The 25,763-nt window shown below is 50.0% G+C and overlaps 1 protein-coding gene across 1 annotated transcript; it reads left to right on the forward strand.

Moving 5' to 3' along the window:
* The first annotated feature begins 1,495 nt into the window (after positions 1-1,495).
* LOC132592614 (uncharacterized protein K02A2.6-like) lies at positions 1,496-3,168 on the forward strand. The gene has a single exon (XM_060278332.1). It carries the CDS (start codon positions 1,515-1,517, stop codon positions 3,018-3,020), a length of 1,506 nt encoding a protein of 501 aa, XP_060134315.1. The 5' UTR covers positions 1,496-1,514; the 3' UTR covers positions 3,021-3,168.
* The last annotated feature ends 22,595 nt before the right edge of the window (positions 3,169-25,763 follow it).

Below are 25,763 nucleotides of genomic sequence, written 5' to 3' on the forward strand. Positions count from 1 at the left end.
AGAAACGTAAGGTCCCTACTATGGGGGTGGGGACCTTCAGGGTGCAATATCGAGGGCGAAGGCAACAATTGGACTTGCTGGTAGTTAAGGGCCCCTACGTTAGCTTACTGGGACTGGCATGGTTTGGACCTCTGGGGCTAGCCGTTACCGGGGTGAACCGCACTAGCTTACAAGTGGACGTGGACGCCATATGCAAAGAGTTTCCAGGGGTTTTCGATGGGGCATTGGGACGATATACAGGACCCCCCATTGCCCTACAGCTAGACCCCGCTGTACGACCCATCAGGCACAAGGCCCGCCGGGTCCCGTTTGCCCTGAAACCCCGCATAGACGAGGAATTGGACCGGCTCGTGGAGCAAGGAGTGCTGGAGCCGGTGCCCAACGCCCCCTGGGAAACTCCAATTGTCACACCCGTCAAGCCTAACGGTTCGGTCCGCATCTGTGCAGACTACAAATGCACCATAAACAAGGCTCTCACGGCCCATGCATACCCAGTGCCAGTGGTCAGCCATGTCCTCGCCACCCTGGCTGGGTCAAAAATCTTTGGCAAACTGGACTTGGCCCAAGCGTATCAACAGTTGCCTGTGGACGAAGCCACAGCAGAGGCTCAGACGATTGTGACGCACAGAGGGGCATTCAGAGTAAAGCGGCTGCAATTTGGCGTTAGCGTGGCACCAGGCATATTCCAGAATCTAATGGACTCTCTCCTTAAAGGGATTCCTGGTGTCACCCCCTTCTTCGATGATGTACTGATCGCCGGGCCCACACCAGAGGAATTTGAGGACCGCCTCCGCTCCGTCCTGCACCGTTTCCAGACGGCGGGCCTCAAGGTGAAGCGGGAAAAGTGTTTACTGGGAGTGCCGCAGGTGGACTTTCTGGGATTTAAGGTGGACGCAGAAGGGGTCCATCCAACCGGTGACAAGGTACGGGCCATTTGTGAGGCCCCAGCGCCCAAGAGCAAGCCCGAACTTCAGTCATTCTTGGGACTATTGAACTTTTACCATGCCTTCCTTCCCCATAAGGCAGCGGTAGCGGAGCCCCTACACAGACTCCTAGATAAAAGGGCCCCTTGGGTGTGGGGCCAGTGACAAAGGGCCGCATTCCAGGCAGTCAAGGACTTGCTCGTCTCGAACTCGGTCTTAGCACACTTCGACGAGAGGCTGCCAGTGGTGCTGGCATGCGACGCCTCTCCCTATGGCATCGGCGCTGTCCTGGGACACCAACTCCCGGATGGAAGAGAGGTGCCGGTGGCATACTTCTCCCAGACGCTTGCTGCAGCCGAACGAAACTACTCACAGATTGACAAGGAGGGTCTGGCAATCGTGAAGGGCGTAAAAAAATTCCATGATTTCTTGTACGGGCGGCCCTTTACCATAGTGACTGACCACAAGCCGTTGCTTGGCCTGTTTGCCCCTGAGAAGCAGACCCCCCAAGTGTTGTCTCCACGTGTCCTCAGGTGGTCAATTTTCCTTGCCGGCTACCAGTATGCACTAATCCACCGCCCTGGGAAGGCGATGGGCCACGCAGACGCCCTCAGCAGGCTACCACTACCAGAAACAGGCCCCGACCCAGCGCCTGCGCAAGAGGTTATGACCCTGGAGCTGCTTCCCGACCGACCCATTCAGGCACAAGAAGTTGCGCACCATTCCACAAAAGATAGGGTCATCTCCCGGGTCCTGGACTGGGTGTGGCGAGGATGGCCCAGCAGCAGCCCCGGGCCAGAATTCGCTGGCTACACAAACCGCAAACATGAAATGTCGGCCCACAAGGGGTGCCTGTTATGGGGAAGCAGGGTTGTTGTTCCCCAGCCCCTCCGCAAAAGGGTCCTCACAGCCCTACACGAGACACACCCAGGGGTAGTGAGGATGAAGGCCCTTGCCAGGAGTTATGTGTGGTGGCCGGGGATTGACAGAGAGATAGAGGCCTGGGTCCAACACTGCCAGACCTGCCAAGAATCCCGCCCGGATCCCCCAAGGGCCCCAGTCCAGCCCTGGGAGTCCGCCCGACATCCATGGTCACGCTTGCACGTGGACTTCGCTGGCCCCTTCCAGGGAAAAACATTCTTCATAGTGGTGGATTCCTACACCAAATGGCTGGAGGTCGCACTGGTACCATCCACTTCTACGGCGGCAGCCATCCGGGTACTACGTAAGCTGTTTGCGACCCACGGGCTCCCTGACACCCTCGTCTCGGACAATGGAACCGCATTCACGTCAGAGGAGTTCCAGACCTTCACAGCGCAGAACGCCATCCGCCACATCCGCTCAGCACCATTCCACCCTGCCACCAATGGCCAAGCGGAGCGCATGGTGCGGACCACCAAGGACAGCCTCCGCCGCATGACACAAGGGGACTGGGAATACCGCCTTGCCGCATTTCTTCTAGCACAGCACAGCACCCCAAGCACAACGACGGGCCGGAGCCCAGCTGAATTACTAATGGGCCGGCGCCTTGCAACTAGACTGGACCGACTTCACCCCGACAGAGCTCAGGATGAGGTAGTGGTGGGGAAAGGCAGGAACCCCCGGACATTTGTGGCCCAGGACCCAGTGTATGCAAAGAATTTTGGGGCAGGCCCAGCATGGGTACCCGCCACAGTCACCAAGGTGACCGGTCCCGTGTCGTACGAGGTACTAACGGAAGGGGGGCAATGTTGGCGCCGCCACTGCGACCAGATACGGCGACGATTCCCAGGAGGAACCCGGGAGGAGAGCGGGACAGAGGGGTCCCAAGGGGACAGCAGGGCAGTGAGGCCTGTAGAGCGAGAGGGGTGGGCAGAGGAAGCAGAAGCAGTAGGCACAGAGGGGCGCCCCGAGGCTGGAAGGACACCGGAACCAGAGCTACAACCTAGTGGTTCAGTGGCGCCAGACCAGACAGCCCCGGCACAGCCAGCAGCCTCGGAACACGAGCCAGAACCAGAACCCCTGACCAAGGAACACCCCAGGCCACAACGCACACGGAGGCGGCCAGCAGACCTTGGGGACTACGAATGCAACTTCCCGGGCAGGACTGGAACTTAGAGGGGAGGGGTGTTATGTACTGAGCTGAATCCTAGAACAATAGGATTCAGAATCAGCGGGAGCTACCCAATCCAACTCCAGGTGGAAGTGAATCCGCAACCTGATTGGCCTGCTGGAGCAGCCAATCAGGCGGCTGGCAGAAGTGAATCTGCTACCTGATTGGCCTGTAGGAGCAGCCAATCAGGCTGCAAGCAAAAGTCAATCCACAATATAATTGGCCCACAGGTGTAGCCCTGAAGTAGCCAATCACGCAAGGCCCATTGTGTAAATAATGTATATAAGCAGATGGTTTTGGGAAAAGAGCCATTCGTCTTCTCTTCTCCTCCTTGATGACTATGAGCTGAATAAAGAGCATGAAATTCACTCTTGACTCCGAGTATATTTCAGACACTGAAAGGAAAACAAAATGCTGTTTTAAACTGCTCTCGTTCCCATTCCTCAGCTGCCTCATGTGTGAGAGATAAAGGATGTGGAGCCCTCAGATATTCCACAATGTCTTTCATTCCTGGTCCCGTATCTTGTCTTCAACATGAAGTTCCAGATTAAATGTAATAATTTGGAAGCGACGTTTTATCGACAAGCAAACACCCATATATGTACAATACTTGTCAGCTGAGCTTAACCCTCTCTAACTGATAGGGTTGCTCTCCAAAAATCTGTTCCTCTTGAAAATACTGTAACCAATGTCATTATGGAATATGCGCATAAAGGGGACTGTGGAATAGGAGATGTGGGAATGTTAGGGATGTGGATTAGGATATATTTTTAGATAGATCCTATCCAAGCTTGTGTTAGCAAGCTTCCAATATCAGCAGAGTGACATTCCCCTTTTGTGTGCAGCAAAGCGTGAGCGTTAGGTTTGTTAGAACCTTTGCAACAATATTATACTTCAATATTATACTTCCTGGCAAATCCCCTTTGTCCCTCTTAAAAAGAAATACACGACACAATAGTATTAAAATAAGATAGAGTTTACTCACATGACATCCTGAGTTAACAACATAATCTCAGAAAGGCAGGCTTATGTAGAAAAGTTACAAATATGTACACCTGGAGTCTTCTTAGTAAAGTGAGGCTCCATCTGGTCTCTCTCTTGGCAACAGGCCGAGAGGGAGAACCATCCTAACTGGAGATTCTCTGGAGATGTGCTCCCATTGAAGGAGAAATGGCTAAGAGAGAGAATGGCTGCTGGCTGGGAGCTTCTATCTGCCAGCTAATCCATCTCATCTGCATATCTGAAGGAACAGGAACTGAACTTAGTCAGGTGTCCCTCCAGGTGAGTTCCTGTTAATGGACACTCTAGGAACTGTTGTGACTTGTCTGCCCCAGTGTTCCATCCCACAGGAGAGGCATGGAAAGGGGGGAGATCTGTGTGCAAGGGAGAGTGGAGCAAAAAAAGGGAGAGAAGGTGAAAATGGTGCTGCAAAAAAGAGAGGAAAGATTGGGGGCATTGGGCCGAACCCAAAAGCAGGAGCTAGAAATGGTCTGAAACATAGGAGGGGGTGATGGCTTCATATTTGGGCGTAAGGTGAAAAGGGTACTTAGTAGATGCAATGTTTAGGAGGTGGAAGATGCGGGAAGTCACTATGGGGGTGGCCAGGCATGGGGGTAAAGGTGAAAAAAGGGGTGCCAAGCAAGGCTGCAGAATATGGGAGATAAGTGACTTTGGAAATGGGGTCAGGAAGATGCAAATGAAGCTTAGCAGTTGCATGGGGTGGAAGTCTTAGCATTAAGCTATTTATTATTATTATTATTTCTAAACTATCATGTAAAGCAGGGGTGGGGAACTGGATCTAGACAGTATGCCTGTCCCACCCCCACAGGCCGACTTTGACAGGTGGGTGGGGCTAGCCACCTGGTAATCCCCTGACACCACTGCGATGTCAGGTGACAACTTCAGAGGAGCTCACTCTCGGCACCGATCAGCTGATCAGCACTGAGAACAATCCCCTTTTGAAAGCATGCAGAAGAACGAACCAGTCGATGGACACGGACAACCTGCTTCCCAAATAAACTTTTTGAAGTCTGTTTGCAGGGGTGGTTTGAATGCAAACAGAGAGGGGAAATGCCCATTTGCAGGGGTGGTTTGAATCCAAACCACGCCTGCAAACAGACTTCGAAGGTGTGTTGTTTTACACTATAAAGCATATTGGGCGTGATCCAGTGAGGAAGTCTTGCGCATGAGTCCCATTGAAATGAACGAGGCCATTCTTTTCCATGGCCCATTCCCAGGAGTCCTCCTGCCTGGATCATGCCCACTGAAATAATTGCCCTTAAAAATATTGATTAGCAGCTGCCGGAAATCACAGGAGACGAGAGTGCTTTGGCCTTCCCAGATGCATCTGGTTGGCCACTGCGAGAACAGGATGCTACACTAGATGGGTCCCCTTACACTCTTATTGATCATAGAATCATAGAATTGTAGAGATGGAAAATACCCCAAGGGTCATCTAGCCCAGGCACTGGCAAACTCGGCCCTCCAGATGTTTTGGGACTACAACTCCCATCATCCCTGACCACTGGTCCTGTTAGCTAGGGATGATGGGAGTTGTAGTCCCAAAACATCTGGAGGACTGAGTTTGCCTATGTCTGATCTAGCCTAACCCCTGGCAATGCACGCAACAGAATCAAGAGAGGCTGATAAGGTGAGTATACTCTTGCTTTGAAATATGAAAAATATAGTATTTGCATCGCCCTGTAAATACCTTTGCACTAATGCTCAAAGTTTTGAATTCTGAAACTGCCCTGTAGTGGAAAAGGAGATCTCAAATTGTATTGTCTGTTTTTGGGATTGCCTTAAAGTGTTCAGGGACCCATTTCTGCCACACAGACACACAGATGCAGGACACATCTAAATTGATTGTGAGTCCTGGCATAGCATTGCTCAAATGTTGCATTGTGGGAGAACATGGGCCCTGACTGCACCTGGATGACACAACCAGGGCAATTTCCGTAAAAGAACAAACTAGTCATGCGCACCGCCTGCAGAATTTCTGTCTGTATTTGAAAGAAGGGTTTTTCTTCGATCCCGTAATCTTCCCCCAAATTACCAAAAAAACTACTGGCTGAATACTTTCCTATATACAACGGCAATATAATATGTAATATATATTTACAATGAAACAAAGAACAGGCAGTTATCTCATCCAGTTCTCCTGCTGTAGCAAAGCCAAACATCCCCTCCGGCCTAAACTCAATCTCCCATGACAAGGCTGGGATTTTTCCCTCTTTGAGCGTCTTCAGCAGACCCATGAAAATTAGGATGGTGTGTATAAATGGGGTCCACATTTCCTTTGCCAGGTCTTGGATTTGCTGTCAGCCTTAGACACCCAAAGGAAAGAGGAACATCTTTAAAAGCCGGCAAGTAGGTCACATAACGTGGGACAGGCGACAGACCAATCATCTTTACGGCCTCTTTGCAGCGCCGCTGCTCTGCTCTGCTCTGCCATGACTGGTTCGGCAGGTGTGATGGAAGGGGCCTTTTCACGTTCACTGATTTCACGACGGTCCCTTTGCCCATTTGCAGGAGTGGAGGCGAGTTAATGGGCACCATCCGTCTTGCTACCTTCGGGGATGAAGAACCAAAGACACAGCACAAAGAAAGGCAGAACTGGTGACCAGGGGTTCTTAAGCTAGGGAAGAAGGAACATTTGTTATATTTCATTCTGAGATGTTAAGGTGTCCCAGAAGGGGGCCGAAGGGGAGGTGGGCCTTTGGGAGCATAAGGCTGCCATCTTGGGGTTTTTCCAGGTGTTCAGACATGTTGTTGACCTAACTGGGTTGTGTCCGAACTCATAGAATCATAGAGTTGGAAGAGACCACAAGGGCCATCCAGTCCAACCCCTTGCCAAGCAGGAAACACCATCAAAGCATTCTTGACATATGCCTGTCAAGCCTCTGCTTAAAGCCCTCCAAAGAAGGAGACTCCACCACACTCCTTGGTAGCAAATTCCACTGCCGAACAGCTCTTACTGTCAGGAAGTTCTTCCTAATGTTTAGGTGGAATCTTCTTTCTTGTAGTTTGAATCCATTGCTCCGTGTCTGCTTCTCTGGAGGAGCAGAAAACAATCTTTCTCCCTCCTCTATATGGCATCCTTTTATATAGTTGAACATGGCTATCATATCACCCCTTAACCTTCTCTTCTCCAGGCTAAACATACCCAGCTCCCTAAGCTGTTCCTCATAAGGCATCATTTCCAGGCCTTTGACCATTTTGGTTGCCCTCTTCTGGACACGTTCCAGCTTGTCAGTATCCTTCTTGAACTGCGGTGCCCAGAACTGGACACAGTACTCCAGGTGATGTCTGACCAGAGCAGAATACAGTGGTACTATTACTTCCCTTGATCTAGATGCTATACTCCTATTGATGCAACCCAGAATTGCATTGGCTTTTTTAGCTGCTGCATCACACTGTTGACTCATGTCAAGTTTGTGGTCTACCAAGACTCCTAGATCCTTTTCACATGTACTGCTCTCAAGCCAGGTGTCTCCCATCCAGTATTTGTGCCTTTCATTTTTTTTTTGCCCAAGTGTAGTACTTTACATTTCTCCTTGTTAAAATTCATCTTGTTTGCTTTGGCCCAGTTGTCTAATCTGTTAAGGTCATTAGGCACCCCTCCCAATTTGGTGTCGTCTGCAAACTTGCTCAGGATGCCCTCAAGCCCATCATCCAAGTCATTGATAAAGATGTTGAACAAGACTGGGCCCAAGACAGAACCCTGTGGCACCCCACTAGTCACTACTCTCCAGGATGAGGAGGAGCCATTTATGAGCACCCTTTGGGTTCGGTCAGTAAGCCAGCTACAAATCCACTCAATGGTAGCATTGTCTAGCCCGCATTTTACCAGCTTCTTTACAAGAATATCATGGGGCACCTTGATATTAATGCAAGCCCACTCTCCCCTCTTGTGGTTTTCAGCAACTGGCATTCAGAAGCATTGCTGCCTCCAACTGTGGACGCAGAGAAGAGCCATCCTGGCTGGTAGCCATTGAAAATACTTTCCTCCACGAATTGATCTAATCCTATTTTGGTGCCATCCATATGGGTGGCCATCACTGCCTCCTGTGGCAGGGAGTTCCATAGTTTAACGATGTGCTGCATGAAGAACTTTCATTTTCTAAATTTTATTTATACTTTTCAGATATATACATTTACTGTTTTTGCATTCATTTTGACATTTTAAAACTTGACTTCCTTCCCCCTCTTTCTGTGGTTCCTTAAATTTATTTTTAATATCTTCTGCGTATCCAAATTAACTTAACTTGCTCATTTATTTATCACTCACACAGACACTTATATAGCTGCAGGTTATTACAATAATCCTGCCACTGTTTTTATCTGTTTACAATTTATCTGTAAATATTCAATAAACCATTTCCATCCTTTTATAAAAAGTTTGCTGTCTTGATTTCTTATTCTACCAGTAAGTTTCACCATTTCTGCATAGTCCATAAGTTTTTGTATACATTCTTCCTTTTCTTGGACTTCTTCTTCTTTCCATTTCTGGGCAGGTAACATTCTTGCCGCTGTATTTACATACATGAATAAATTTCTATACAATTTAGGTAGTTATGTCCCTATCATTCCCAGAAGAAAGGCTTCTGGGTTTGTTTGTTTTTATGAACGTTATTTTAAACATCCTTTTCATTTCATTTTATATCATTTCCCAGTAAGCCTTAACCTTACTACAAGACCACCACATATGACAAAAAGAACCTTCTTTCTCTTTACATTTCCAACACTTATCAAAACTTTCTTATATCTGTCCTGAATCTTCCAGCACGCAGCTTCATTGAATGTTCATGAGCGAGTTTTAGCATTATGAGAAATAATTTTTTCCACGCCATGTATAACTCTATGAGCATCTATTGTGTCACTTCTTACTTGCCTTTCCCCCCTAAACTACGTAATAATTCCCAAACACTGCATCCCACATCAGCAGGGAAGCCTTCACTAACCTCCTTCTTCCTGCATTGCAGGGGGTTGGTCTAGATGACCCTGGGGGGTCCAACTCTACAATTCTATGATTCTATACCAACGGAGAAAGGAGCTGATGAGAGGCAGGAGACGAAGCAGACAAGAGTTGTCCTCCAAAGTGGATGAATTTCTGGACCCCTTAATCCTAAAAAAAAGGGGGGGGAGATGACGATCTGATGGTGTCATTTTACAAAGCGATCTCTCAGCAAGCAGATATCAGATTCCTGGTTCTACAGTGGGAACTATTAATCCCCCATGAATGAACCATGGAAGGCATGTTTTCAGTACTTCAGATTCAAAAATGGTGAGGTTTAGAAGCTCCGCCAACCTGCCGAGGAAATCCTAAGGAGTTGTGAAGACAAGGGAGGGGGGGGGAACCCATCTGAGTTAATAGCATTAAAGTAACTTCCTTCAGCAAGAGCGTGCTAAGAACTGATAGCAGATTACATCCCGAGAAGAAGGATTTTGTGGAACATTTTGATAAAACCGGGCAAAGGCTGCAGAAACACATTTCTTGACACTGAGTTGGCAAAATTAAGTTTTGGCGGCTCGTCCTCCCGGGTGCCAGAGAAGAACCATTTCTCTCCCAATAATACCTGAGAATGTACAAAACGCTTAATGTATTATATCTCGGTGATCCTTGCAGCACCATGTAAGGTAGGTCAGAATTAAATGCCCCACATTCAGATGGATGGATGAATCCAGAGCCTTGCTTAAAGCTATTTAGACAATGCAAAGTCCCAGATTAAACTCAGGGTTACAAGTAATCCCATCCAAAGCAGAAGATACAGGGTTCTTTTGAGGCAGAACAGTTTTCCCAATTTGAAAGAGTCTGGCTTTGTTTCGACTGGATTTTTTTCCTGGTGCCCATTTGCCTCACTGTGGAAAGACCACCGTGTAGCTTCCCAGTTCAATCCTTGATGTTTTCAGGTAGAACTGGGAATGTCCCCTGTCTAAAACCCTGATGAGCCTATGCCAGTCAGTATAGAGTAATATTGAGCCTGGCCATTGCTCCCAAACCCTCCACAAATGCTTACTCCATATGCAGCAACACTGCATCATGGACTTTGTAGTTCTGCTGCCGTCGCGCTCACCGTTACTGGGAAATTCGCAGTCAGAATGTGGCTGTTTTGTATTTGTAAGACCTGCTCATCACACATTCCATAGCTATAGACAACACGATCCATGATGCACTGCAACTGTGAAGAAGGCAGGCAGGCCCAAACTTATACGGAGCGTGTTTAATGATGAACACTGGGAACATAGTGGAATCACAAATGGGACGTACTGGCAGGGGCTGATGGAAGTTTTAGTCCAAAACACATGGAGGGCACCAGGATGGGGGAGATTGTGCTGGAGCCTAATGCCAGAACACTGCAAAGATCTGAATTTTACGATATTATCTATAGAAGATGCCAAAAGGTTACAAGCAATGCACCCAAAAAATATATCTATGGAGAGGGGGAAAGAGAGATGCACACAGGGAGGCCAAGAGAGAGTGATGGTGTCTGAGCAACAATGCGCACCCCCATGTTGTTCTGCGGTTTTGATTTCTGAAGGACCCGAGGCTTAGAGAAAATACATTTTGTCCCTATACGCCGGAGAATGATAATAATAAAAAAAGAGAGGCACAATTTATGTAGCGTCTCGAAGGCAGGGTATTTATTTCAAGATGGCATTGTACGCGACCACCCAGAGAAGCGATACTTTCTGTCAATCTGAGAAGATAACGGATGATCATAGTTTTCAAATACATAAGTGGCTGTTAGAAAGATGACAGATCAATTCTTCTCCATGGTTGCCGAGGGCTGGAGAGGGTGGGTTGTGCGGGGAGGAGAATTGTTTCTGTGCCAGTGGCAGGCTTCGGGAAGAATGATTTGGAGAAAACTTCCCAAAAGGAAAGATCTACTGGGCAGAGAAAGAGATTTATAAAGGAGGGGACTTTCCTTTTCATTTCTAGAGGCAGTATAATAGGACCAAGGCAGCACAGCATTCTAGTCGGTTGGATCCTAGCGGCGCCAGCTGGCATTGCCACTGAGAGCGCTAATGATCCTACCAGCCAATGTTGTATTATGTCTTCCTCTGCTGTGTCATGCAGATGTTTTCATACCCTCCAAGTGTCCTGATTTTCCAGGGACAGTTTTGGAATTACAGAAGCCACATGGAGTCCTGTTTCTACTGAAAAAATAAAATCTGACCTTACCCCTGCGAGCCGACTACCGTATTCAAGTCCCCCACTGTCACAGTGGCCGGAGCGGACTACTTCAGAGTAACGACGCTACGCAGCTCTGCATTTTATTCTTTTATTGGTGCTGCGTATTTACAGTGCTTAAGTCATTGCTATTTACACGGAGTGATGTGGTCAGTCGGTTTCAGAACCTCCTAATGGCTTTTGGCGCGTCTTTCTCCAACACAAAAGCTTTGGCAGACCCATCCTCTTTCCCCTCCTCTTTCTGCGTAATTCCGGAGTTGGGGGGATGGGTCTCCCGCCCTTATTCGCCCCTTCCTGTCCCACCTGGGACCCTGGCTCCTCTACCTTGCCTGAGCCTCGGACACGACTTCCTGCTTCCCCACTGGAATCGGAACTCTCTCTGCTTCCCCCTGTGCTCGGGGATTGGCTTGAACTCAGGAGGGGAGGGACTTCGCGATATCCCCTGTCCCTCACATCCACCCCCCTCCCAAGCTCTCCTTCACCCCTCCCCAGGTCCCCCCCAGGTGTCGGTGACGACTGGAAGCCTAAGAACTCAGTGCTTTCCGAGCCCGTTGGTGTGAACACCTCCCCCCAGTCCTGCAAGCCCCCCCCTTCCGCCTGGGAGGACGGGAATCCCAAAAAGTCTGTGGCGTCAGAGCTGGTGGGGGTAAAAATGTTCTGCCAATCTGCTCCTTCCTCTGACTGGGTGGATCTCGGTGACACCCATACCTCATCCTCTGGTTCCTCAAACTCCGCTTCCCAGCGCCATGGTGAACTGCTCTCCCGTGCTTCCTCCCCCTCCCCCTCCCTTTCCATGTGCCAGGGCTTGGGTCTATGGGGAAAGAGGGCGTGAAATTCTTCTACCAGGAATTCCTCCTGTATCTGAGTGGCTGGGACCCATTCATTCTGGGACGGTGGAGCATCCTCCCATGCCATGAGGTACTCCAGTCCCCCCACCCCCCACCTTGAATCCAGGATGGCTGTGGCCTCATTGAGTTGCTCCCTGCCTTCCCTCTCCCCCCCTCCCTCAGGGGTTTGTTCGCTGTCTCGGAGCCTGCTACTTTCCCTGTACGGCGACAGCAGCGATCTATGAAACACTGGGTGCACCCTCATGTCCTCTGGCAGTGCCAGCCTGTATGCCACCGGGTTGACCTGTTGCGTGACCGTGAAGGGGCCCAACCTTCTGGGCGCCAGCTTTTTGCATCGCCCTCTGATGGGAAGGCCCTCCAAGGACAACCAAACTTTGTCCCCCACCCTAATGACCTCCCCCGGTCGCCTGTGGCGATCTGCCCCCCTCTTGTACGCTTCCTTGGCTCTCTCCAAGTGTTCTCTGAGCTGCTGGTGCACCGTCTCCAGTTCCTCTGCCCAATCCTCAGCCTGTGGGCCTTCCTCCTCCTCCTCCCCCTCCCTCTCTGGGAAAGATCTGAGGTCACGCCCGTAATTGGCCTTAAAGGGCGACACCCCTGTGGAGACGTGCACCGCATTGTTGTAGGCAAATTCTGCCAGTGGCAGGCGATCCACCCAGTCCGTTTGCCTCTGGCTGACGTAACATCTCAGGTACTGCTGCAGAATGGCGTTGACCCTCTCCGCCTGTCCATTGGTCTGCGGGTGTCTAGCCGTCGACAAGCTGACCTCCACCTGCAGGAGGTTCATGAGCCGCCGCCAGAACCTGGAAACAAATTGGCGGCCACGATCCGAAATAACCCTTAAAGGTAATCCATGCAGTCTGAATACGTGATCCACAAACAGTTTGGCTGTCTCTTCTGCAGAGACCGCCCTGGCACACGGTATAAAATGGCACATTTTGGACATGAGGTCCACCACCACCAACACTGCGGTCTTGCCCCTGGAAGAAGGCAGATCTGTGATGAAGTCCATGGACACCACTTCCCACGGCCTGTGTGGCGTGGCTAAGGGCTCCAGCAATCCCGGTGGCGCTGCTCTGACCACCTTTGCCCGCTGGCAGGTGTCACAGCCCCTTACATAGTCTCGAACATCTTCCCTCACCCCTGGCCACCAGAAGTGTCTCATGACTAGGTGAGTGGTTTTGTCCCTCCCAAAATGACCCGCCGTTGGGTTGTCGTGCATCTGCTTGAGGACCGTACGTCTAAGCTGGGTGGTGGGCAGGTACAGTGCACCTTTGTAGAAAAGCAGCCCCCTGCGTTCTGCAAAGTCTTTTGCCTGCTCCCCCCCCCTCTCAGTTCTCTGAAGATGCGGTTGGCAAATTCATCCGCTGCCGTCAGTGCTGTGAGTTCTGCCTCGCTCACCACTGCTGCTCCGCAGGACCATGCTGACGGGGGGAAAATGTGCCTGGGTGCCGGTGGCGCCTCCTCCTCCATGTACTCTGGCTTGCGGGAGAGGGCATCCGCCCTGACATTCTGCTCTCCCGGGATGTAGTGTATGGAGAAGTTGAAGTTCGAGAAGAACTCTGCCCACCGTATCTGCCGCTGGTTGAGCACCCTGGCAGTTCTCCAGAACTCCAGGTTTTTGTGGTCCGTGCACACTTGGATGGGGTGCTTGGCGCCCACCAGGAAGTGTCTCCAGTGCTGGAACGCAGCGTGGATCGCAAGAAGTTCCCGATCAATCACCGTGTAGTTTCGCTCTGGCTGGGTCAACTTCCTGGAGAAGAAGGCACAGGGTCTCCACTCTCTGTTGGCGTCCAGTTGCAACAAAATGGCGCCCACAGCTTTATCAGAAGCATCTGTCTCCACGCGTAGGGGCGCGTCCTGAACCACGTGGAACAGGTTCTGGTCTGAGGCGAACACCCTCTTGAGGCTTTCGAACGCTGCTTGCGCCTCTGGTGTCCACCTGAACTTCTGCTTGCCTCTCAGGCAGTCAGTGATGGGAGCCGTAACGCGAGAGAAGTTCTTGATGAACTTCCTGTAGAAGTTGGCGAAGCCTAGTAGGCGTTGGGCATCTTTGCGCGTCCTGGGGCTGTGCCAGTCCAGGATGGCCTGCACCTTGTCCTTGTCCATCGCCAGCCCCTTGTCTGACAGCTTGTAGCCCAGGAAGTCCACCTCCTTGGTGTGAAACTTGCACTTCTCCAGCTTCACATACAGGTGGTTCTCCTTCAGGCGCTGCAACACCTCCCTGACATCTTTCACATGCTGCACTGGGTCATTGGAGTAAATAAGGATGTCATCCAGGAAGACCAAGCATTTCCTGAAGAGGAGGGACCCCAGGACGTGGTGCATGAAGGCCTGGAAGCATGCTGAGCCCCCTTGCAACCCGAAGGGCATCACCAGATATTCAAAAGAGCCCAGAGGCGTGAACATCGTGGTTTTCCATTCATCGCCTTCCCGGATCCTGATCAAGTTGTACGCCCCCCTCAGGTCTAGCTTGGTGAAAATCTTGCCCCTGCGTGCCGCTGTCAGGAGATCATCCACTCTGGGCATGGGGAAAGCCACTGGCTCTGTCACTGAATTCAGTCGTCTAAAATCCACCACCAGACGGCGCTGTTGCGTGTCTTTCTTGTCCACCCAGAAGACCGGGCTGCCCCCTGCTGCCTTGCTTTCTCTGATGAACCCCCGCTTGAGGTTCTTGTCGATGAAAGCGCGCAGATCCTCCAGTTCCTGGTCTGACATGGCGTACAGCTTGGCTGGGGGTATAGTTGCCCCTGGCACCAGGTTGATCTGGCAGTCAAAAGGCCTGTGTGGGGGTAGGTGGTCGGACTCCGCTTCGCTGAAGACCTCCTGCAGGTCCCAGTACGGCTTGGGTATCGCCTCACCCCCTTTGACGTGCATGGTGGCCACCGTGGCTATCGGAGGCCCCTCCCCTGGTCGGTGCTGCATGCAATGTTCCAGGCAAAAGTCCGATCCAAAAGTGATGCATCTCTGGTGCCAACTGATGGAGGGGTCGTGGCGCGCCAGCCAGCTCATGCCCAAGACGATGGGGGGGGTCTGAGATGGTGGTGACGTTGAATGCCAGTGTCTCTGAGTGCCTTCCCACCGTCATTTTCATGGGGGGGGGGTTTGATGAGTGATGGCCCCTCCCAGCAGCTCTCTGCCGTCAATGGTCGCCACGTGCAGAGGAAAATCCAGCTGCAGAAGCTGGATCTGGTGCTCTTCTGCAAAGTTCCTCGAGAAGAAGTTCGCTGACGCCCCACTGTCAATTAAGGCGAGGACTGTCAGGGGATAGCCATTTGGGAGCGTGAGCGTCACTTCTAGAACCACTCCTGCTCTGGGAGGGGTGGGCTGGCTCTGCTCCTCTCTGTGCGGGTGGGTGGGCTGGGGCTGTTGTCTGCTGACTGTGCCTGGCTGCTGCCCCTTGTCTCCTGCAGCCAGGCTTTCCCGTTTCCCTGCTGTGGTGCTGCGTCAGTGGGGGAGGGCACAACCGTTCCCGCCTTTCCTTGCCACTCCCTGCGATGTGGGCAGTCTCTGACGAGATGCTGGGGGGAGTTGCAGAGAAAGCAATTCCCACCCCTTCCCTCCTTGCGTCTTGGCGCCGCTGGGGTTTGAAAAGCCCCCGCGCGCGCGCTATCAATCTGCATGGGTTCCTGGTCCTGACTGGCCCCAGGCGTGGCTTGAAAGGGTTGTTGGGGGGGTGGCTTCTCCTGCGACCGTGGGAACCAAGCCCGCTTTGCGCGCGTTGCTTGCTTGTCGCTCCACCGGGATTCCTGTCTCACCCCCACCGCCAGAGCCGCTTTGCTCAGCTGATCCATATTACTGGGCTTTGGACCTCTCGAGAGCTCATCCTTCACCTCCTCATGCAACCCCAAGTAGAACGCCGCTTGCATTGGGGGTGACTCTAGTTCCCACCCCAATCTGTGCACCAGCATGGTGAATTTCGCCCAATACGCGCGAACTGTCATATTTCCTTGGCGTAAATTGTGAAGTTCCTCCTTAGTCTGGTCCATATGACTATCGGACGAATACATCGTTTTCAAACCTTCTAGAAATAGTTTGACATTCTTCATGCAAGGATTCTTTGTTGCAATTAACGGTCTTAGCCACTCCCTGGCTGCCCCGGTAAGGTGCTCCACAATAAACGCTACCCTGTGCTCATCATCAGGGAACTCATCGTGGTGCAGCTCAAGAGCATACACAATCTCAGTCTCAAAGCCCTGATATTCCTTCGGGTCTCCATTAAACTTGCTTACTAGCGTCCCGGCTCTCCTTCCTGGCAGCACTTGGACTTGGGGTGCCCCTCCCGCCTTGTTTTTCTCTGCATCCAGCTTGTTTTGGAGGTCTACCGCCACCGCCCTTAATTCCTGCTCTCTTTCCTGTAGCGCTCTCACCTGTTCCGCAAGTTGTAGCCGGTCGTCCTGGACCTTCTTAGTCTCTTCTTTAGCTGCCTTCAATTCCCCCTGCGCCTGCAGCGACAGCTGCTGCAGTTCTTGCTGGGCTTGCTCCGCGATCTGCCGCCATCTCTCCGCCTCTGACACGCTCATCCCGGCAACTCCAAAGTAGCCCAAAAAGGATTAGGAGGTTGCTGTCACAGTGGCCGGAGCGGACTACTTCAGAGTAACGACGCTACGCAGCTCTGCATTTTATTCTTTTATTGGTGCTGCGTATTTACAGTGCTTAAGTCATTGCTATTTACACGGAGTGATGTGGTCAGTCGGTTTCAGAACCTCCTAATGGCTTTTGGCGCGTCTTTCTCCAACACAAAAGCTTTGGCAGACCCATCCTCTTTCCCCTCCTCTTTCTGCGTAATTCCGGAGTTGGGGGGATGGGTCTCCCGCCCTTATTCGCCCCTTCCTGTCCCACCTGGGACCCTGGCTCCTCTACCTTGCCTGAGCCTCGGACACGACTTCCTGCTTCCCCACTGGAATCGGAACTCTCTCTGCTTCCCCCTGTGCTCGGGGATTGGCTTGAACTCAGGAGGGGAGGGACTTCGCGATATCCCCTGTCCCTCACACCCACCTTCGCCCGCCATCCAAACAGGGAGGGTAGCCACCTGTTCAATGGATGCCATGATAAGCTTCTATGGAGGTGCAATGTGAAAACTGTCGGTCCTATGAGGCAGGGTTCCCCAACCCGGTGCTCTCCAGATGTTGCAGAACTACTGCTCCCGCCAGCTCCAGCCAGCACAGTCATATGAAGTGCTCGGGCTGATGGAGGATGTTGTTCCGAAAATAGAATCATAGAGGTGGAAGGGACCCTCAAGCATCATCTAGTCCAGGTGTCGGCAATGTTTTCTGCCGTGGGCCAGAGGATTCCCACGGACTATTGTCCGTGGGCCGGACATGGGCCGTGCAGGCGCAGAAGCAATTTCCGGTGCCGTGCTGCCCATGTCCAGAACACCAGAAATGGCTTCTGCGCATGTCCGCGGCTGCGCAGAAGCGATTTCCAGTGCCGGCTGCCCATTTCCAAAATGTCCGCAGTGCCAGAAATTGTTTTTGCGGCTGCTTAGACACGATTTTCGGTGCCGGTGAGTTCCCGCGCCGCGTTGTGCCGGTTTACCGCAGCACGCAGGGGACTTGCCGAGCGGGTGGCTCAGTTCACGGGCGGCCCGTGGGCCGGATAAATGGCCTCCATGGGCCGTATCTGTCCCATGGGCCGGAGGTTGCCGATGCCTGATCTAATCCAACCCCCTTCCCCCCGGCAATGCAGGAATAAGGAGGTTGGTGAAGGCTTCCCTAACCATGTGGGATTTCTGCAAAAGTCCTTTTCAGTGAGGACAGCGGTATATATGTAAGAATGCAGCCAGATCTCCAAACTGTTAAGAACCAGCTTAGGAGGAAACTAGTGGTGACTGTTCATGTAAAAAAACAACCCCCAAACCTCTTTTTATCTGAAGCACAAAGAGGGTTCTGGTAGATGCATCGTGTTGCAGGAATTTATGTATAGGTTTGGGGGGGTTGCCCCTCCAGCAGATATCATGCACCTACAGCCCACTACCCAAATCGGCACAATCACTTTTGTGACTTTTGTGATTTGTCCCCACAAAACACTTCATCACAGTTTCTTCCTATCCATTTGTTATGTACTGAGCTGAATCATAGAACAATAGGATCCAGAATCAGCAGTCTGATTGGTCCGCAGGAGCCACCCAATCCAACTCCAGGTGGAAGTGAATCTGCAACCTGATTGGCCTGCGGGAGCAGCCAATCAGGCGGCTGGCAGAAGTCAATCCACAAACTTGATTGGCCCACAGGTGTAGCCCTGAAGTAGCCAATCACGCAAAGCCCATTGTGTAAATAATGTATATAAGCAGATGGTTTTGGGGAAAGGGCATTCTTCTTCTCTTCTTCTCCTTGATGACTACGAGCTGAATAAAGAGCATGAAATTCACTCTCGACTCCGAGTATATTTCACCATTCACTGATAAACGGATCTATGTGCTGGCTCACTGGGAAAACATGGGACATGGGAGCTCAGCTACTCAGCAGCCCCTCTGCCTGAGTGATAATTCCTGGCCTCCTGATACCTGAGTGCCAGACAGGTAGCCATTCCAGAAATAACAAGCCCAGATGAAGACAAAAGAGTGGGATTAACTTGGCTGGGAAACAGGGAAATGTCAATATCTCTTTTGGATGTTTGGTGGAGGGCAAGGGGAGGCACGGGGCAGGGTCCAGGATGCTCAGATTACTGCCACCAGACCTCCCCTTTCATGATGTAACCATGATGTAGTTTTGGGGGGTGTAACAATGGGACCATTAGGTCCAGCCGTGACCGACTCTGGGGTTGCAGTGCTCATCTTGCGTTATTGGCCGAGGGAGCCGGCGTACAGCTTCCAGGTCATGTGGCCAGCATGACAAAGCCGCTTCTGGCAAACCAGAGCAGCACACGGAAACGCCGTTTACCTTCCCGCTGTAAAGGTAAAGGTAAAGGTGCCCCTGACCATCAGGTCCAGTCATGTCCGACTCTGGGGTTGCGGCGCGCATCTCGCTCTATAGGCCGAGGGAGCCGGCGTTTGTCCGCAGACAACTTCCGGATCATGTGGCCAGAATGACAAAGCTGCTTCTGGTGAACCAGAGCAGCGCACGGAAACGCCGTTTACCTTCCCGCCAGAGCAGTCCCTATTTATCTACTTGCACTTTGATGTGCTTTCGAACTGCTAGGTTGGCAGGAGCTGGGACCGAGCAACGGGAACTCACCCCGTCACAGGGATTTGAACCGCTGACCTTCTGATCAGCAAGCCCTAGGCTCTGTGATTTAACCCACAGCACCACCTGGGTCCCTTACCTTCCCGTTGTAGTGGTGCCTATTTATCTACTTGCACTTTGACGTGCTTTCGAACTGCTAGGTTGGCAGGAGCTGGGACCGAGCAACGGGAGCTCACCCCATCGCAGGGATTCGAACAGCCAACCTTCTGATCAGCAAGCCCTAGGCTCTGTGGTTTAACCCACAGCGCCACCTGCGTCCCGTAAACATGGGGATTAGCAGCTAATGACAATTTGGGTTCTCTTTTGTACGGGGCTTCCATCTTGCTTCATCTTGTTGCTGGTGGGAGTCCTGTCGCGACAATCTTCTTCAATAAAGACCAAGCCTAGTGGCTGTTGTTTTGCTCAGGTATTCCTGGCTGGTGTCCTTGTTTTTGTCCAAGGAGACCTCAGATTTCTCCGTTAACAAGTGTTATAAAATCATATTGGGGGGGGGGGGTGTTGCAGGACACCATTACTAATGAACAGAGAGGGGTGACCGAATTTGACAGCTGCAGTTACCCAGAATCCCTCGCAACACCACCTTCTTCGCCTCTGCTCCACTCCAGAGACCCTCACCCCTCCCGCTTGGACTCAACCCTGCCTTAAGGAAGGCTTAAGGATCAGCATATGCGCACATTTCCACATGACTAGCAACTTGGGAGCCATAATTCCCTGTCAATGGTATCTCATTCACAATGGAAGACTCCTCTGAACAAAAGACAGTGATCAACTCTTACGAAAATGTTAATTTCTCTTTGTGTTTAGGAATTCACACCTGGGAGGGGTGATAGGAGGACTAGGAGAGGTGTCAAAAGTGCTCAGATTTCTACCTTGAACCCTCCTTTTTGTGAGGTATTGATTACATAGCTGTGATGTAGGAATGATGTATTGGGGGTGTTTCTTGGTGATGGGGAAACTGATAAAAGTGGAGGCTCTCTTTTGTTCTGGGTTCCTTCCTTGTTCTCCTGTGTGAGGGGAAGGACCCTGTTGCAACAGCAAATAAAGGCTTTGCTTCTCAAACTTCTCTGGTTGGCCTCTGTTATATATTCTCCGACCGATGGAGAACCCAATAAGGCTCTTGTGTACCCCATAAGGGAATAAGAGCAGATTTTTGCTTAGAACACAAGTGAAAACATTGTCACATTGCAAGGACTGTGGGGAAGCGTAATTCCAAGGGATGAAACAGCCACGAAAGTGTACACTTCTCCTATACAAAGCGTGTCATAATGGAAAGCTCTCGCAGACTCGTTGAAGTCTAGCCCTGCGATGCATTGCTGAATAAACTCCAACCGGTGGGGAATTTGGTGTGAGCTGCCTTCCTTCAGCTTTCGAGGGGAATTCCCCCCACTCTACCCATCACTGAAGGCTCCAAGAAGCCAGCTGGATCCTGTATTCCCTTCGTCTGTCAATTCTTGTCCTGGAGCGGCTTAAAAGCCAAGACAGCTTTTGTTCTTTGGGGGGGAAAGAAATATGATTGGAACATAATTATCTGACAATGCGCTATCGCAGTTCAAAATGTACGTCAGCAGCGGCAGGGTGTGAAATGGGAATGACAGGCAGTGCGTGGCCTCTGAGTGTTGGCCTGCACTACGCAACTCCCGTTTTGTTTTGTTTTTCTCCAACTTGGGGGGAGGCATATCTGAGCCCTCTCCATGGACAGTGAACTACCTGAGATGGATATCACATTTTCAGGCCTGAGTTGGGTCTGTTTAGCCTAGAGCAGGCATCCCCAAACTGCGGCCCTCCAGATGTTTTGGCCTACAACTCCCATGATCCCTAGCTAATAGGACCAGTGGTCAGGGATGATGGGGATTGTAGTCCAAAACATCTGGAGGGCCGAAGTTTGGGGATGCCTGGCCTAGAGAAGGGAAGACCGAGAGAGGATATGGTAGCCATCTCACATGGAAGATGGAGCAAGCTTGTTTTCTCCTGAACAAATGGATTCAAATGACCAAAAAATGGAAATTCCAACTAAACGCTGGGGGGGGGGGACTTTCCGATGGTGGGAGTGGCTTGACAGTGGAATAGACTTAGAAAGTGGAAGACTCTCCTTCCTTGGAGGTTTTTAAGCAGAGGTTGGATGGTGACCTGTCAGGGATTCTTTAGCTAAGATTCCTGCACTGTAGGGGGTTGGACTAGAGGACCCTTGGGTGCCCCTTCCAAGTGTTCAATTCTATGATTCTAAACTGGGGAAGTTAGAGCTATTTCCATGTCTCTCGGTTTCTCCTTTCCCCACTCTTAGATCCAGTCCCCCACAACTCCACATCACTTTGTGACTTTGTTTTGTTTCTCAAAAGTCCTCATGGAAATGGCATTTTAGATTGTGAGTCTTTCCCAAACTTAGAATTGAGCTTTGTACACCCCTCTGAGAGCCTTTTCGGCTAAAGGCTGTAAACAAACAAATAAGTGATATGTGATAACACACAGTTTGAAATATGGTTCTCCTTAGGATTTATCACCTCCCTGAATTTTGTGATACGGTTTTTGGCTCGAAAATGTACCATGCATCGAAAAGTGCATTTTTTTATAATAAAATATGTTTTAGAATGTGTACACTGAGATAAAATAGGCATTGAAATGCACACTTAATTATTTAAATACCATGTTTGTACAGTTAAAAAAAATCCACAGATGAATGCAGAAATGGGGAAGGAGCAGAGTGATTAATGCAAAAAAATTTTTTACTTTTGCTTTCATTTCATTTTGCGATTTTGCATGTGGCAGAGATTAAGGCAGTTCCGGTTCTGCAGGAGATCACAATGTGGTACTAGAGATTCTCTGTTTTTTTCAAAAAAAAAAAAATTAAAGTTGAAAGCCTCTGATTTAAGTCATAGAATCACAGAACTGTGGAGTTGGAAGGGACCCCCCAGGGTCATCTAGTCCAACCCCCTGCAGTGAAGGAATTGTAACCAAAAAATCCTTGACCAATGGCTACCCAACCTCATTCTAATTCTCATGTTACTGAAGAAAGGGCTGATTTAAACAGTCTCCCACAGGAGGTAGTGGACTCTCCTTCCTGGGAGGTTTTTAAGCAGAGGTTGGATGGCCATCAGTCATGGATGCTGTAGCTGAGATTCCTGCATTGCAGGGGGTTGGACTAGATGACCCTTGGGGGTCCCTTCCAACTCTGAGATTCTATGATTCTATGAACCCTGGTCTCTCCCAGGTCCAAGTCTGATGCTCTAACCACTGAACCACACCAGCTCTCTCTCTTTTTACAGTAATTTTATTGGTTTTCCATATCCGATATTCAAATTCATTACTCATACACAACATTTATCTTAACTTTGTATATACATAAATTTCCTTCAAAGTACAAGAGGGGGGGTGAGTACAAAAAAGGAAACCAAAAGGTGAAAAACAAAAACAAAGACAAAACAAAAACAAGCTGAAAACAAAAAAGAAAAAACATTTAAACCACTGTGCCTAGGGCTTGCTGATCAGAAGGTCAGCGGTTCGAATCCCTGTGACGGGGTGAGCTCCCGTTGCTTGGTCCCAGCTCCTGCCAACCTAGCAGTTCGAAAGCACGTCAAAGTGCAAGTAGATAAATAGGTACCGCTACAGCGGGAAGGTAAACGGTGTTTCCATGTGCTGCTCTGGTTCGCCAGAAGCGGCATTGTCATGCTGGCCACATGACCTGGAAGCTGTACGCCGGCTCCCTCGGCCAATAACGCGAGATGAGCGCCGCAACCCCAGAGTCGGTCACGACTGGACCTAATGGTCAGGGGTCCTTTTACCTTTACCTTTACCTTTAACATTGAAATACAAATGCAAAAAGTGACTTCCACACTACCTTCACCTGCCTATTTAGGGTCATACTTTAGCATGCGCATTTTAACATTCTTTATACATTAAATCATGGGTCCACTTTTATCCGTGTTTTAACGATCATTTAAATTCCGTTTTCATATTTGCATCATTCCATCTTGCTTACCGTGTATGTTTGTCTATTTGTCTTGTTTGGTTATACATCGAATTTGTTTTTCTTCCTAAATGACCACCCCACTAGCTCCCAGTGTTCAAGGCAGTTCCCTATGCTCAGTCTAAGTGGTTCAACCTACTGGATCCAAACCTGGCTACCATCCACGGGTATCGTCTCATGTTGCTGCGTTCTCCTTAGCAGCAGTCGGGGGGCAATGGCAGAGTGGCGGTGTCTTCTTCCCCAGCTCTTTGCCAAGCAAGAGAGCCTCCTAGTCCATTCAAATACAGAGAGGGAAAGCAAGGCTGCAACAATGCCAAAATTGTTATTGCTAATTTTAATCCCTCCCCGTCGAGGAGAGCTTCCCATCCACACTGAAGCAGCTAATCACCTTCCTTTGTCGCTGAAACAAAAATACGCACAGACTTCATGTCATCGCTCAACTCTGGCACCGGAGGAAAATGCAGCCATTAATTACAGCCGCTGTTGTTACAAGGGGAAAATTGCTGTAATTTAGGCCGAGGTGAGATGCATCTCTTTGTTTAAGACATACATAGGAGAGCTCCCCCATCCCAGCGCGGCTGGGGAAGTAGGGGGAACAGCCGGCGAATCCTAAATTGATGCCAGTGACGCACTGAGGAGAAGACTCTCTGTGCCATACTTCATGTGGTACGGAAGCTGTACTTCTCAGGATAGAGCAGGGCTGTGCAGAATTATTAAAACAGCAGAGAGCATTATTGGCTGCTCACTCTCCACCTTAGAACAAATCTACACCACCAGGTGCCATAGAAAAGCGCTAGACATATCAAGAGATCCAACGCACCCTGGTCACCATTTCTTTGAGCTCCTGCCATCGGGACGGAGATATAGAACAATGCAGGCAAGAACGAGCCGTCTCAGAAACAGTTTCTTCTCTAGAGCGATTTTGGCCTTAAATGGGAAGCCTGGACTTTGAAGTCATCTTATTTTACTTGTTATTTTGTATTATATTTACTGTTTTTAATTAGGTTTTGTAATTTTGGATTATGCGGAATGCTTTATCTGAGTGGATGTAGCAACCAAGTAATTCCGTTGTTCCCGCAAAGGGACAATGACAATAAAGATATCTTATATCTTATCTTATCTTATCTTATCTTATCTTCATGTTCAGAACCAGTTTATTGAATGCTGGGGACAAACAGCTGATGGACTTCAGCATCACATGCTTGGACAGTGGAAGAATAATAGATTCTTAGAATCATAGTGCTGGAAGGGACCCCACTGGTCATCGGTCTGACCCCCTGCAATGCGGGAATCTCGGCTAAAGCATTCAAAACAGATAACCATGCAACCTCTAATGAAGAGGAGTCTACCATCTTCCGAAGGAGTGCGTTCCACTGTTGAACAGTTCTTACCATCAGAATCCCTGATGTTTAGCTGGAATCTCCTTTCTTGTAACTTGAATTGCTCCAGATCCTACCCTCCAGACCAGGAGAAAATAAGCTTGCTCTTGTTGGGCAATACGCACCAACCGAATGGCAACAGTGGCAGGGTCAACGAAATAACAAAGTCGTCTTTAGTATCTTTGCTTGCTTTTATTTACAATTATATACACCACACTCCTCTACTCCATTCTGTTTCATTTCACAATCAATCACCACCACACCTATGAACCGTTTGGGTAGCTTAAATACAGAATTCAAAATAGTCAATTACCCAATCACATTACAGTGAGCAAATTCTACCTTCAATTATTTAAATTAGCAAAAGCTCACAGGTGTGCTAATATTCAGATCAAGGTTACAAACATACATCTCTGTGTAGCAGCATTGACCATGTCAATCTTAAAGAAAAACCTAACAGCTCTATCTTCCATGCAACAGCCCTTGAGATATTTGAAGCAGAGACATCACCTTGCCGACAAAGGTCCGTATAGTTCAAGCTATGGTTTTCCCAGTAGTGATGTATGGAAGTGAGAGCTGGACCATAAAGAAGGCTGATCGCCGAAGAATGAATGCTTTTGAATTATGGTGCTGCAGGAGACTCTTGAGAGTCCCATGGACTGCAAGAATATCAAATCTATCCATTCTGAAGGAAATCAGCCCTGAGTGCTCACTGGAAGGACAGATCCTGAAGCTGAGGCTCCTGGAGGGCACAAGGAGAAGGGGACGACAGAGGATGAGATTTCCTAATAAGGCTTAGTTTCCAGACCCTTGATCATCTTTGGTCACCCTCCTCTGCACACCTTCCAGCTTGTCAACATCCTTCCTAAATTGTTGTGTCCAGAACTGGACACAGTATTCCAGGTGTGGTCTGACCCAGGCTGAATACAATGGTACCTCCAGTTGCGAACTTAATTCGTTCCGGAGGTCTGTTCTTAAGTCAAAACCGCTAGTAACATGAGGTGCGCTTTCACTAATGGCACCTCCCGCTGCTGCCGCACTGCCGGCGCACAACTTCCAGTCGCAACCCAGGGCAAAGTTCGCAACCGGGAGCATCTACTTTCGGGTTAGCGGAGCTCGTAACCCAAAGTGTTTGCAAGGAGGATGGTACGTAACACGAGGTTCCACTGTAGAGTGGTAGTATGA

Source organism: Zootoca vivipara, chromosome 9 (genome assembly GCF_963506605.1).
Source record: "Zootoca vivipara chromosome 9, rZooViv1.1, whole genome shotgun sequence".
In the NCBI taxonomy this organism is placed as follows: Eukaryota; Metazoa; Chordata; class Lepidosauria; order Squamata; family Lacertidae; genus Zootoca; species Zootoca vivipara.

Bases quoted from the DNA above. Each gene is read 5' to 3' on its own strand.
- LOC132592614 (XM_060278332.1), top strand. From the start codon at position 1,515: ATGGGCCACGCAGACGCCCTCAGCAGGCTACCACTACCAGAAACAGGC.